The 14,777-nt window shown below is 45.0% G+C and overlaps 1 protein-coding gene across 1 annotated transcript; it reads left to right on the top strand.

Moving 5' to 3' along the window:
• The first annotated feature begins 10,014 nt into the window (after positions 1–10,014).
• Positions 10,015–14,537, top strand: LOC121045829. Its single transcript, XM_040499163.2, has 2 exons — positions 10,015–10,225; positions 14,344–14,537. Exons 1-2 carry the CDS (start codon positions 10,015–10,017, stop codon positions 14,535–14,537), a joined length of 405 nt encoding a protein of 134 aa, XP_040355097.2.
• Positions 14,538–14,777: the final 240 nt, after the last annotated feature.

Genomic DNA, 14,777 nt, shown 5'->3' with positions numbered 1-14,777 from the left:
GCGCGTGCGACCTATAGACCAACTCAACTCACTGACGTCACGCTCCTGCGGTGGCGCTGCTGTTGGTACCCGCGCATGCGCAGACGCTTCACTCCTTTCGAATTGTGGTTTCTGCGCACGCGAGGTGCCCAACCTGGTACTTTCGAAGCGGGCTTGTTTGGATCGAAACACTGTGTGTTGGTGTATAGACCATTCCAGTAGTCACCTTATGCACGCTGCCATTACTGGACTGTGGAACGCGTTGTGAGCATGCGCACTAGCACTCTTTTGCTTAATGTTGTCAGATGCCGCGCATATGCATTTACCGCCAACTGATTTGCCATTTTTCGCCTTGCCGACTAGCAATGAAAAGGTGTTGGATCATTTGAACCTTCTGCGCTCTGTCATTACTTATTGGCTGGACTATGTGAAAGCGTTGTAAACCTGGAGCAGTGGCTCTCTTCGGGAAAACATCAGACGCAGCGCTTCGTCATTTTTTCACCGGGGTGACAAACGTCTTCACAATGCCCCTTTGCCGAATCATTTATACTGAACCTCCACCCTTACCGTTATTTGTTTTGTGTGTCGTGGTGTATAATCTCGGAATATACTGACACTTGATCAGAAAAACGACTCTCTTTCATCTCAAATTTTTTTTAAAATTAAATTGTTGCTTCGGTGCTGTCCGATGAATTGAGTAACTGTATCTGCTGAAGTACCCGGGCCAGGGGCTCTGTGTCTATCGCACTCCACCGTGTACCTAGGTGTGCCTGGCACCACGTGACCGGTCTTGCACACGTTGATAAAATAAGCTCGTACATTAGAGTTACAATTACTCTTGGTTAAAAAAGGCCTATTCCATTACGTTACCCGATTTACTTGAGAAGAAAACTAATTGACTGTGTCTTTCAAGAGAGACCGTCACTTTTTTCGATTTCTCCATATTTTCAAAGGGACAGGTTTTTCCTGCCATTTTTAAAACGGGTCTTTTGTACTGCTCATTGCTCGATGAGAATTACCGAATCTTAAACTGCTTATACACTTAATCCACCAATTTTGATAAAGCGTCGTCCAGTCGGAGACTTGGGTCGAGGATTCTTTGCTAGAAAACTTGTAGAAAGAAATGGCGTTATTAGAAAAGGGAGGGAATGATACCACTGGTTCCAAAATATTTCAGAACTTCCAAAAGTGATCAAATTACTCCCGCGATCCCTCTCTAATAATTGTAATGAAATGATTTCAAAAATAACTTCAGAAAGTAATTGACTACAAGTAATTTGATTAATTACAATGACTATCGTTTAAGTCTGCACGTGAACTCTGGGTTGAACCGACACCTCGCAGACAACGAGGCCATAGCCCTGGATCTACTGTATGACCCCTAGAGAAGGCCAACTATGGACACGGATTGAACACGGTTGCTGAGGCAGCGTTCGGCTGAATCTTGTGTTCATTCAGCGAGGACACGAGTGCCAGCGGAACTCTGGTGCAGCCCTCGCTATGTGTCCTGCACTGGCCTCAAGGAAGTGACGTACAAAATGCCGGCCTGCAAGGTGTTCTAGACCGCTTTTTCCAACGTTAAATAAATTTCATCTCAAGAAGCCAATGAACTCGGTGTAATATAACCGTTGCGCAAAGGTGTCTTTAAATAATGCGTCTGTCAAACTCAGATTTCAAGAACGTAAGTTTCTGAGAAAAATAAATACAATAAAAACAAATGCAAAATAAAAATTAAAACAAATAACTTTTTTTTCTTTGTTCGCGGCAGGAAAACAAGAGCAAACCGTCGGGTTGACGCTGGTACTCGCATATATGACAACACATGGTACAAAAACTCGAACGCTTCTTGGAGATGAACAACTTCAAGCAGATCCAGCAGATTCTACAGCTTGTGGTACGACGTGTGAAGAACAGCGTCGACCAAGCGGTTTGATTCTCGTTTCCTTCCGACCATAAAAAAAAAAAAAGATTTTTTTTTTTTAGGGATTGACACTTACTAAGTTTGAGCATGATAAATGCACCACCCAACTACACCTTTGTGAAAAGTTTCATCGCTTTCCATCCCTTCGTTTATTTATACAATTCTTAATAACGCTCGGAACACCAGCATGGTGTTTGTTGCACCAACATGGTGTTGGTTGCTACAAATATGGCGCACTAGAAAGGGAGCAGGTGTGACCATCGCGCGGGCCAGAGCCTTCCCACGGTACGATATAATGGAGCACAGCATAATCTGTATGCAGGCAACATGCATCCACCTTAACCCCCAGTAGCAGAAGGTAAGAATTTACCAACAAAAATGGGCGGATTGAACAATTAATTACGATCTCGGTAGGCGCTGTCCAGCCTTCAAAAGGGAGCCCCTGCGGTACTTTACGTTTATTTTGTGATACATTGAAACCCGATTTCCAAAGAATTGACTTTTCTTCGCCCTTGTAGCACTGCTGCCCGCTTACAGAGGGTGCCCTTGTGAAAGTCACACATGAGGCATGGGGGCTGGGACCGCTCATTGGCAGCTACGAGAAGTGGGCGATCGGGACACTTGCCCTTCTAGCTTAACAGAAACCAATGGCCACGCTCTACACCGTATATTTTAGATTGATTCGCACCGTGTAGCTTGCTAAGAGGAGAAACACCGGGTCGTACCTAATCAAAGCATCTAAATGAACAAACAACGACGACTCGAAATGAGTATATAAATATTTGTTTTGTTTGTAGAAGTGCTCTTGGACCAGCGAACGAATGGAAAACGTTTGGTGGCACATGATCTACATTATTTTATATAATCTCCAGTCTTAGTTCTTATTTTAACCTTAGTACCCTGACTTATTTGCATCATATGTCGATTAGTGCTTATGTTCCACTTATATTCATGTTGAATTATTGCGCAACAAGACGAGTTTTGTTTCTCTTTTATAGTGCTTAAATCAAAGTATATTTTATCGGACATTCTTTACTAATTATCGAAATTCCTTCGTCATACTTTGACCACACAATTGTGCATCTTGCACGGCTATTTTGGTTTTGTTTTTGTAACTGCTTTTTGAACGTTGCAATCTTTCATATTTTGAATTGCAAATCTTTTAAAATTTACACCTGACGATCGTTCAAACTGTTTGTTCTACGACCTCAGTGCAGCTTAGAGCTGTTCGTGAGCGCTCTGGACAAAATTAAACCACTATTATTATTATTATTATTATTATTATTGTGTCAAGCAAATCTGTCATGTCTAAATGATATACATGTACTGTACAGTGCTTTGCCTTTTTCTATTGATGTGTTTTATGTACTCATTTACATTCAGCGTGCCGCTACCAAGACCGCAAGATTGTTTCTAGGCACCTAAAAAAAATTTGTATTAATATTATCACTGGGAAGACATCAGAACGAACAAGACTGGCTCACCCGTGGCATTTTATGAGCAATTATTTCTAAGATGCTCTTCTGAACCCTATGACGACATTTTTTTAAAAAATTCCCAATTGAAAACAGTTTATAACTCACGAAATCGTGTAAACGCACTTATACGTTCAAAAAAAAACAAAAAAAAACACGTTCAGCTTTTCCATTTTTATAAAGAAGGAAGACCAGCGGAGTTGTACTCGATACACTGTGTGCTTCTTCGTCGTCGTCTGTTTTTCGCGCTGTTTCCTACGATGAATTCCCACCAACGCGCCCAACTATCCATTCTTCTATCATAGATGGAAAGGTTGGCGCCATCTACGAGCGACGGCAGAAAACATACTGGTTGTGTGCTTGCCGCCGTCGCTTATAGATGGCGGTAGCTGTCCAGGTAGGTTTCTGTCGACATACCGGACACGATCCAGGGGAACCTAACCCTTAACAGCTCCGCTGTAAAAAAAAAAAAAAAAGGAAATTTTTGAGATTATATTTTTAAAGCTGAATCAAATATATCACGGACAGTGTTTGGTGAATCAACTGCGAGGTAAGGGTAGTAGGAGATCAAGGGACGAAACACTTGAAAAAGCTTTCGGCCACAATACACCAAACGTAGTTGAGGATTCTAATAAGTTCTTCGCCGCATTCTCTAAAGTGACCCAAAAATTTCCTCGGCTTTCTTTTTCTGTATGCCCGAGCTGGATGTACGAACTACGCTTTTAAGCTTAAGATCGTACAAGGCCCTTCGCATGGATGGCATCAGTCCAGAAGATCTAGAGAGAAATTTTGACTTCATAAAGCACAAGCTTCGCCATTTGGTAAATGGTTTTATTTCTTGGAGAGCGATTCCGGATGATTTAAAGGGTGTTCTAGTAAGACCTTTACTTGAAGGAGAAGAGCGTAGTAATCTTGACCATTACCACCCATTTCTCGTTTTACCTTGTAGATGGAAAATCTTAGAAAAGCATAGCCCTGAAACCAGACTGTCGAACTTTATTCTTTGCCGGTTCGGTTCGGGTTCGGGTTCCCAGCTTTCAGTTCAGTTCCGACGCAGTTCCGGGGAACCAAAATAACGATTCAAACCGGTTCGAACCAGTTCGAACCGGTTTGAATCGCTAAATTGAGAATGTATTTTTCATGCTCGGCAATAGGTGCTATTTTCTCCATGAAACAAATAAATATGTATTTTGTTTTTCTATCGTTCGTTCAACCTACGTTTATTTTCAGGCACAGAAAATATAAAATTCCGGTATTTAATTTCGGCACAACAGTAAAAAAAAATTTAGATTAACATCCAAAACTTGGTGCTTATACAACTCAACATCCCTTTGTTTACCAGAGTCATATATATTTTACCTGAATCAAAAGGTTTTCGCAAAGTGTGGAAAGTTAAATCGTAGTTGTGCCCTAGAAGTAAGGAAATAATTGCAGTGCATAAAATGATAGAATGGCCACCTGGTCGCGATTTATATTGTGAACTATGGTATACAACAAAGGTTTACTGTATCTATATATATATATCATGAAGACAAAACTGGGCTAAAAGCAATAAAATTTTCAAAGTGTCATGAAAGTTTAAGGACACACCTTTTCAGTTTCCCTATAATAGAAACATTGAGCGGCCATCGCAACGCTTGTTTTCCTAACCAACATTGTTTCCACTCAGCACTCTGATGCAGGCGAAGAATCATGCAGAAAGGAATGATCGAAATTGTTTACTTTAATCAATAAGCACCTTCGTATTTGGGTCAAATCTGGCCTAAAATAGCGCTTATCCAAGTGAACATTTTCATATAGCAGGATAAACTTGCATAGCCTGGCTGTTGAGGCTTGTTTTAGACGAGATGTTGGTTAACCCGATTTGCAAATAAGAATCCCTCTTGCTAATTTATGATTTTTTATTAGATATAACAAATCAGTATGCTATGTTCTACTCGACATGGCAGCTACTTAATTTGTCACCATCTGACGTTTTGCGTGCGTAATCGTCATAGTTCCGCTACGCGCCCCTTAGTACTTGTTTGGTCCAGCCCAGAGATACATAAAATGTCTCTTCATTATATAAAAGAGGTAATAACAAACTTCTATATATTTGAGAATTGGTGTATCTGTCAAGAACACAGTTATTTAAATGAGCTTCAAAATCAGAAATTTGTTTAAGGCTCTCCAAAATCAACTCTACACGTACACGCGCCTATCGAGGATAAAGACGCCGGGAAAAAAAATTTGCAGAGCATCTTTCAGATAGGATTCGGAGGTGCATTTACTTAGGATGTAAAGCTTTAATGTGATTGGCCCTTTATTTATATTTTGAAATCTTCAGTCAGTTATGAATCATATTTTATTATCATCAGTACATTTGACTCTATGAAGTTCACAACCCTTGAGGCCGACACGGGAGGACGATGCCGGAAAACACGCCAGCTCTAGAGTCTGCGGAAACGCGTTCTTTTTCGCTTTTTGGCAGCGAGAAACACTGGGTTACAGTGTATACCAAAACTAGGGTGACCATATTCCTCAAGCTAGAAAACGGGATATCCTAGCGGAAAAGGGGGGGGGGGGGGGGGGGGGGGGAGGGGAGGGGAGGGAAGGGGGGGGGGGCTATTAAAGTTTGAGATGGGGATAAACAAATTTAATGGCATTCTGCATGAGTGCTATACCTGCATGATTCTACATCCGTGCTATATCCAGTAACTAAAAATTATATATATTTCTACACACGCGTCTTCGCGAGAGTAAAGGTGTTTGTGGGCAAGAACAGTTCTACATTTTACTCTCTGGGTAAAAAGTTTAAAGTACCTACGCTTATTTTTTGTAAAATATACTTGTAACGAATGGGCACAGTTTCGGTTTGCTTCTACTTGTGTCAATTTCGAAAATATGTACTCCTGCGAAAACGGGACATGATTCTATATTGGGATAAAAAGACGGGACGGCAGAAGTGGACCTTAAAAACGGGACTGTCCCGGCCGAAACGGGACGTGTAGTCACCCAAAGCGGACTTTGCACTGACATGATAGATCAAAAGGCAAATACACGAAATGGGCAGAAAGAAAGAAATGATAAATGATATTCTTCTAAAAGGTCCCATACACAACGCTTTACTGCAAAAAGAAATGCACAGAGATGCATGCCCAATGCTATTCCCAAATATACAGAAATAGCGCGAAGGACAAACGAAGATTCTTACAGTTTTAAAATAAATCACATTTGGGCATTAGCCTGCGTGAGCTTGAAACGTCGCGGAATACTGCCTCGGGAGACTAAAGTTATGATCGGTTTTACGTGCACTTGTTTTGGGCTCTCAATTTATAACTCTGCGCTTTATCACTCATGCGCTTTAACATTTCATTAGGCTGCCGTATATCATAGCGAGAGTGCTATATGTACTGTACAACTTTGCAACTTGAGTATTTATTGCTGGGGTTGTGAACATCGCATTCCACTAGAAAGGTGAACTATTTAGCATGGTTTGACCTTATATCGTCCCACTATATGCTGTTGGCCGTTCTGATTTGTTCTTGCTGAGAAAATCAAACCCAGTGGTGCAAAACTCATGGCGCAGTAGCTTCACGGTCAGTGCAAGCCATGTCTTTAAAAGCCACAGATGATTATTCTTCATGGAGCGTCGTGATGAACGGTGCACCTTGTTGTACCTTCAGAAAATACCGCTAAGGAGTAATCCCTGACTTTGATAGATTTCAAAAATATCCATTAGTTCTCCCCTCCGCGCAATAGCAGGCGCAGACAAAATGAAAGAAAAAACAGCTTTACCCTCCTCAACTCGCTATTAGAACAAGCGGCCACGTGACCTGGCGAAACTTCTATACCGTCATCGTTCATCATAGTCATGTGCTAGGGTTGAAAAAGCATGGGCTGAGCTTCAGATAATGTAGGAGTTGGGCTATTATTACATTTAATTGAACACGAGCCATTACTCGAAAGTTTGTGGATGCTGATTGTCATGTATACCCGAGCACGCGAGTCGGGGTCATCAAATTCGCCTACGTAACGACGTCACGTGGCTCTCAGTGCGAAGTCGTGACGTCACGCTACGTCACGGTGTCGATTACGTTAATAAACCTATTGACGTTCTCAATTTAAATCGACTTGACGCATTGAGTCACGTGACTTGGCATTATTTGACAGCATGTCTTGAAACCTTGGCGTCACGTGACCACGTGACACATGATTAATCATAGTTCGAATACAAAAGCGCCACGAAAACTGACAATTTATCATACATAGCAATTCTCATATGACGATTTGATCAATACATAGAAATTTTATTCCCAAATATTCATTTTGTAATACCAACAAGAAATATAAAAAAATATTGTAAACCGTTTTGAACCGGTTACCGTTATATTTTTTTTCCGGTTCAGTACCGGTTCAGATCCGGTTCGGCTAAAAATAACAGTTCGGTTCCGGTTTTTCATTTGGTTCGGTTCCGGTTCGACACCCTGCTCGAAACTATGACGTCGCACCAAAATATGTTTGATATTCTCGCATCACGTCAATATGGGTTTGTTATCGTTTAAGAGACCAAGCAACCCTTGGACAATTGCATCTGGCTTTTGCCGAGGCATCAACTTGCCTGTGCAACGTTTTTTGATGTGGCAAAGGTAGTTGATATGTTAAAAAAAAAAAAAAAAGAATCAAAATATTGAGTGGTCAAACATGCAATTTCCGACAGGTGACAAAAACATTTTGTGCCCATTTCATGATTTTTTTGGCAATATTTGGCAATTTTAAGCGTGACCTATTTAAGATATTTTAATGCATTTAACACAACCGAAACTCTAAAACTTGGCTTTTTTTATCAAAAATAAATTTGATATGCCACGTCTAATGTAGGCTACGTATTTTGAATAAACGCTTGAAATAAACTGTTAGAAGAATCTAGAAATTTCAAAACATCAATTTTCTAAAAAAAACTCTTTGTATCCAGTTCGAGACAGACAGGGGTGGGGATTGAAGCCAGGATCCCTGGGTTCTGCTGCGCCAGCTTTCGCTCCCCGTGCTCCGAGCGGGTGTGCGCCAGAGGTGTGCGCTAGTTCACTCGGTCACTGATCCCCCCTTTCCAATCAACGTTGCTGGAGGAAGCTCAGTTTCACAGCATCGCCTGCGACGTGGGCTCAGTGGCGGTCACGTGAACTAGCAGCGCTGCAGTCGAGTCTTGCTTCCGGATTGTCTAGCCCGCCAAGTTTGAATAGCAATACTTGAGCTTGGGCGAGTTGTCAATTCGTACTAACACTTCACAGCGCAAGGAAACAGACGCACACAAAAATAAATTTCAAACACTCAAAGAAAGAACCCTCACAAAGCGCTGACTCCGATCTCTGTGGTGTATTACACTTCATCTTCATCATCAAAAAAAAGGGAAGAAAAGCAAAAGAAAGGGAAGCTCTCAACGCAGTGGTAGCAGACAACGCGCGAGACAGGAAAGCAAGATCCGACTACAGCGCCGCTAGTTCTCGTGACCGCCACCTGGGCCACTCGCCTCTGCAGGCGAGAATAGGGAGCTGCGAAACTCAGCTTGCTCCAGTAACGTTGTTTCAATATCTACAAGTCCTCAGCCCAACGTGCGAACTCCTTAGCCAGCACGCGCATGTTTGTCGCTTCAAAAAGCGTGCAAATCTCGTGCCATACGCACGAACACTGGAAATTAATCCGGTCTGAAACCCTTTTTTTTTAAAGCGTCTATAGGGTTTTTTAGTGCCACTAAATATGCTGCGCTTCAAAGTAACAACGCTTGCCCATATTGTGTCTTAAAATCATGGTTGCCAGTTATCTGAAGCTTTGTCTGAAATCACAGGAAACGCTTTTCCGCCCTCCACAAGTGTTAAAACAGCTTGCGACAGTGCAGATCAATATTCTATGAGCTTCTCACCACCGAATCTAATGCTGAGAAAGGCGCACTTTCGAATCATGACGATCGACAGTTGCGTCTGCTCTGCCCAACCACCACAATGGCGGCGCCCACAACAATGGCGGGGAACAGAGTGCCGATACTCTAACCGCAGCTCATTTAGTGGCTCTAGGGTCCCTTGGTTCTGCAGCGCGAGAGTTCCTTCCGCGTGCTCCTATCTGCGGTACGTTCCCTGGATAAAGCGTGCCAGTTGCAGAAACTTGTAAAACTATAAGAGATTCACTGGACGCATTATTTAAAAGTGCTGTTAAGAACGCACGATCAGTACAAGCTCCAGTTAATAGGCTGCTGAACATGCAATCGCTTTTCTGTGGACTATCAAATTGCAAAAGAACTATGGAAGCTCACCTTCAGCACGCGCTCACCAATCACGCAGACAGCTAGCCGCGAGTGCATAGCAAGACAACCGTCAGGCTCCTCGCAGATCGTCAAAAATTTGAACTTTTAGGTAATAAAGTAGAATATATGTAGGTGTATCTTAGGTTAGCTTTGAGTTATTTTGTCTAGACGTACACTTTTTCAATGGTATCGTTTTTCTCTTTGACAAGCAAACGTTTTTAGTACTATTTCCCACATCTTGACGTGACAACGAGCAGAAGGTGCCAAGTGGAAGAGGAAGAAGACGTGTCAGAAGCGTCTTAGGCCTGCCCGGACGAACCCGAAGATCAGTCGTCGAACCATAAGCGACCACAGAAGCTGCGAAGATGGGCTGCTACTGCGAGTACATGCTCACGGCCAGCGGGATCCTGAAGATGTTCCAGATTGTCACCGGGGCCGGCATCGTGTTCCTGCTCGGCGAGGGCCACATGGACTCGCAGCTCCGCCTCACCATGCGCCTGGATGCCCTGGTGCTTTTCATCATCTCCATCGTGTTCTTCTTCAACTCCATACTCATCCTCGTCTGCGTGCTCGTCGGTGAGAGTGTCTCCACGGGAGACGCCTTCCAAATATAATTACTGCTCACACTTCAATACCCTTGAGTTATATTTACACGGGCACCCTTAACGGCAGTTAAGCGTGACTGAGGTAAGACTAATACCCTTGTTACACGGACGCACTTAACCGCAGTTACGCTAAGCCACAGTTAGCGCACAATACTGGCCGACAACATTCTTTGGCTATGCAGTCAAAGCTATAGGCGAACGTGCGCTTGAGCATCTTGAGCACACATCGAAGCAGTGCACGAGCGCTCTCCACTTCTTCTGAAATAGCTGTCCGAGAGTATAGTGCGGTAACTCTGGTGCCACGTAACAGCAGTTAAAGCTGAGTTAACCACGGTCAAGGATGCTCGTGTAACAGGGGTATTAATTGTGGTTAAGGGTATCTGGTGAGCATCCTAGACAGTAATTACTCCTAAGTGTAGTTAGCAGTAACCGCCAGTTATATGGGGTGTTCACTGGACGCCATGTTTGAGTGCGCCGTTTATTGCTGATGCATAGAACGAGCACACATTAATAGGCTGCTAAGACCAGTAATCTTGATGGTTTAAAATGCACGTTGCAAAAGAACTGTGGACGCTCGCCGTCAGGATGCGCTCAGCACTCGCGCACGCATCTATGACTGCCAGTGTATACTCCGGAAGACAGTGAACTAGAAACACTGAGTATAGTGGAAAAAGCGGCGGCCTCCTTGTGAGGCACATCGTGTTGAATCTACCATGTGCTAGCGCTCTTTTCCCAAGCGCTGCATCGCCACGCTCGTCTAGGGCAACCATGAGCCGCGAGCTTTTGCCAAGCATACCCGTTCGTTTTTTTTTTTTTTTTTTGCTTTTTTATTTTATTTTAGCGGGTACCAGTCATAGTTTCCTCTATACTCACGAAGCCTGGCCGTTCGACGACGAAGCCATAGAGTGCCCTGTCGCAGATTTGGAGCACGAGGATCTGGTAGAACACAGCATTCCTCGGGGAGCTTGTAGTCAGCGCACAGCTTTTGCAGCGGCGAGGACCCGAAAGATGATCTCGGAGGCCATGTTCCAACCCGACAAGAAAGGAAGCGGTAGCGCGAGGAACGCGAGGATTACGAGCGGACCTTCCATCGCTCGGGACGAGTGTGTTTCGGCGTCTTGCCGCAGCGGGACGCCCGTGACATGCCTCTCCTCTCATCCGTTGTCTGGCGCTCTACCTTCTCGCTTACGGCGGCCGCGTCTCGTGGCGATCTGCCAGGCTTTGTCAGTACAGACGAATTCAGGCAGCTGTGCATGGGCGCCGCCATAACCGACCTTCAGTTTTTGTTTTTGTCTTATTCCGTTCGCTTCACTTTATCATTCCCACAGCAGGACAGGTTATTGCCACTTTAGGTGCTACTACGTCCTTCTCCCCAGTATAGCGCTGACAAACAAGATCCGGACCTCGAGAAGTTCGGATCTTGTTTGGTCAGCGCTGTGTCCTGTGATTTCTTCTACTTCGTTCTTGTCTTTGCACTGCTTTACTACTACAGTTTACGAGAAGTAGGGAGTATACGTTGGAACCGGCGCCGCTCCCGTGAAGGGCATCGAGTCGATCCTTACAAATGGCGTCACCGGCGCCTGCACCTGAAGTGCGTGCGGTGCGCCCATGCGCTGCGTTAACTATACGAAATCCTCGTGTCGCTCAGGAGAAGTGTTTTCTTTCTCTAATTTTTTATTTATTTATTTTTTCGCTAAGTATATGAACATAGTCCTAAATAATGTAGCGGGGTTCAAAATAAAGTTCGCACACTGCACTTGTTTCTTCGGGGCGCTTGCCCGTCAGACCCAGGTTTGTTTGCCCATACTCCTCTTGTCCTTTGAAATAATAAAAAAATGTGTGCTTTTTAGCTACCTTTCACACGCGAGTATCCTGTTTTGCAGCCTGGCGCGGAGCAGAAGCTCCACCGGCGCTGCTCCCGTATCTCTATATTAAATTTGAACACCTATCCGGAGTGTATACGCGAAATTGTAGGCGCCTCAAGAATGTCCCCAAGAAAGAACATGCCGGCACAAAAATGCAAGGTACCACAAACCGCTCAGACTGAGTACTGTGTTTCAAGCACACGAAGGTATTTTGTCAAAACTGCCGCATTATCATACAAACCCTTTCAGGTACAGGTGACCGCAGCGCCACTGCAAAATGTCGATATGCGTAGCCTCACGGGCTCTCATTGCGGAGCCGCGCCAGTCCCAACACTAACCCCTATTTCTAGCACACTGTACTTCAACTTCTAGATTATTGTATACAATGAACATTGAAGACTCAAGTCTTCAGTGTCCACTGGCGGCCACTCGCGGTGGGAATCTCGCGAGGGGCGCTGCTGTTTTCCTCACTACTTAGTAAGGGGGTAACGGAGGCCGAGAGGGTTGGCGCACATCATGGCTCGGAGCGCGTGGAGCGAAAGCTCGCGTTGCAAAACCCATGGGGATCCTGGGTTCAATCCCCACCCCTGCCCGTTTCGATCTGGAAGAGCATCGTACCAGCGTGCAGTCGTGTATTACTACTGCGTGGTGCACGTTAGAGACCTCAGGCTAGTGGTTGTACTGCACTTGCTAAAATGCTCATCAATACAGAGGGGAACAATGTCGACATTTTTTGCAGACGGAACTCTGCTGTATAAATAACTAACGACTAATTTGTTTTTGTTTTTGGGTAGTACGCCTGCTAACAATAAAACTGTGGATGGAGCTAGTTGGTACATATCGATTAAAAGGTTAAAATGCGTGAAGTGAAACAGGACGAAAAGAAGGCATGCCTACAAGGACAAGCGCTTGTCCTTGAAGTATACATGTGTGTTTTTCGCCTTGTTTCAGTTTGAGCCTTTAAACTTTTAGTCACGTGCTACCCACGCGGTTATATTTTAATTATTACTGTGCATAGAAGCTTGGCATCACACGTTTGTGCCCCAGCAGAGGAAGTTGAAGTATCCCCACTCTGGGTTGTAAAAACATTTCACGGGGCGGTGATACCCAAACTTCTCGCCTCGAATAGCGGCATGCGTTCGAGTTCCTATACAAACTGCCTATGGGAGCCAGAGTTGCGCGTCTGCTTTCCACGTGCCCCCGCACCGCTATTTGCCGAGGATCACGTAAGGAGCCCGATCAAAAGCCGTGCAGTAAAGTAGACGTTGCACGCGCCCCTCCGTATATATTGGATCTCATGAGTTGCGTGCAGCAGAGGCAAAAGCACTGGCGCGAGGGCCTGACTTTCATATTTACTTTTCTTTCACGAGCACTCGCGAAAAGAAAGCACATCTGAATGCCACGCTCTAAACATCACCCTCAAATATGGCATCCAGTGAATACTGAGCACTCCTTGGAGTCCCCGGCGATGAGAGGAGCAAGAGTGGCCGCAGCGCCGGCGGGAATGTGGGGCGCGACCATGGCTGAAAGCAGAGCGCAGAACACGTATTACAGTATCCTCCTCCCCCCCCCCCCCCCCCCCTCTTTCCTGCCTCCGGGCCTCCGGGGCGGCCGCGCGAGCACCGCTCTCTCCCTCTTACCGGCGCTGAGAGCGCTTCTCTGTGGGGTGGCGTTCCCTGAAACTATACATCACAGCCATTTTAAGAACCGTTCTGCGGGGGTAATTTCTCTGCCGTGTTTTCGCGGTTACGGCGCGGAAGGAATTACTCTGCCTTTTTTCGCGGTTACAGACAACGCCGGCTGTGCTCTATACGGCAGTTAATGCTTTCGCATTAATGGTCCAGCTTCTGAAAGAGGGTTACTGGTTTACTCTTTTATCTGATATGTGTGGCTATGTTTTAGATTATCGTGCCGTTATTTTATCAAAACGTGCATGTTTCAAGCGCCAAAAGCATAATTTCTGTCTCCGGCAACCAAATCTTCTGAGGCCTACTTCGCGTGACGCATGAATACTGCGCAATGCTTCCTTTTTTTTTATGTGACTACGAGTGTGATAACTGACGGGGTGCAAACGGCAAGGGAAAGTTTCCGTTGTCCCCCCTACCCCCGCCCGAGCTTCCTACCCTCCATAGCATTTCATCGCCTCGTGAGCTTCAAGCATGAACGCGAAGCCATAACCTTATTTGAGCATACCACGGGCATAAAATGCGCGTTTCGTCCGCAGGCGCCTTGGAGCTTCCGGGTTCCACGGTGTACCGACTGAACTTCTTCATGGCCACATTCATGCACGTGCCGGCCAGCATCGAGACGCGTCTGGGCATCTACGTGCAGGGCTCCATCGCCGGGGCGCTGGGCATCCTCAACAGCCTCATGTTCCTCGCCAACACCGTCATGGCCTATCACCCGCGCATCGTCTGAGTGGCCCCGACATTTTGTGCGGCTCCCATTAAACGCCGTCTTGATCACTTCACCCGTTTCTGTCGGTCAGGTGCTGGATTTTACAATCATTATGACGGAAATATAAGCACGTGAGGAATCGCTTCCCATGCGTGGCTTGCTTGTGACGTAACCGCATTATGCTGTTGGTCATCCCTACTTGTTCTTGACGAGAAAAACAGATTCGATGGTCCAGCGTTTATGCTGCAAAAGATGAGCGCT

Source organism: Ixodes scapularis, unplaced genomic scaffold (assembly GCF_016920785.2).
Source record: "Ixodes scapularis isolate PalLabHiFi unplaced genomic scaffold, ASM1692078v2 PGA_scaffold6__148_contigs__length_123643588, whole genome shotgun sequence".
Classification (NCBI taxonomy): domain Eukaryota; kingdom Metazoa; phylum Arthropoda; class Arachnida; order Ixodida; family Ixodidae; genus Ixodes; species Ixodes scapularis.
The sequence above is the reverse complement of the archived record's forward strand: the minus strand, read 5'-3'. Positions and strand labels throughout refer to the sequence as shown.

Bases quoted from the DNA above. Each gene is read 5' to 3' on its own strand.
- LOC121045829 (XM_040499163.2), top strand. From the start codon at position 10,015: ATGGGCTGCTACTGCGAGTACATGCTCACGGCCAGCGGGATCCTGAAG. The intron at 10,226-14,343 runs GTGAGAGTGTCT...TTTCGTCCGCAG, and splicing joins CCTCGTCTGCGTGCTCGTCG to GCGCCTTGGAGCTTCCGGGT.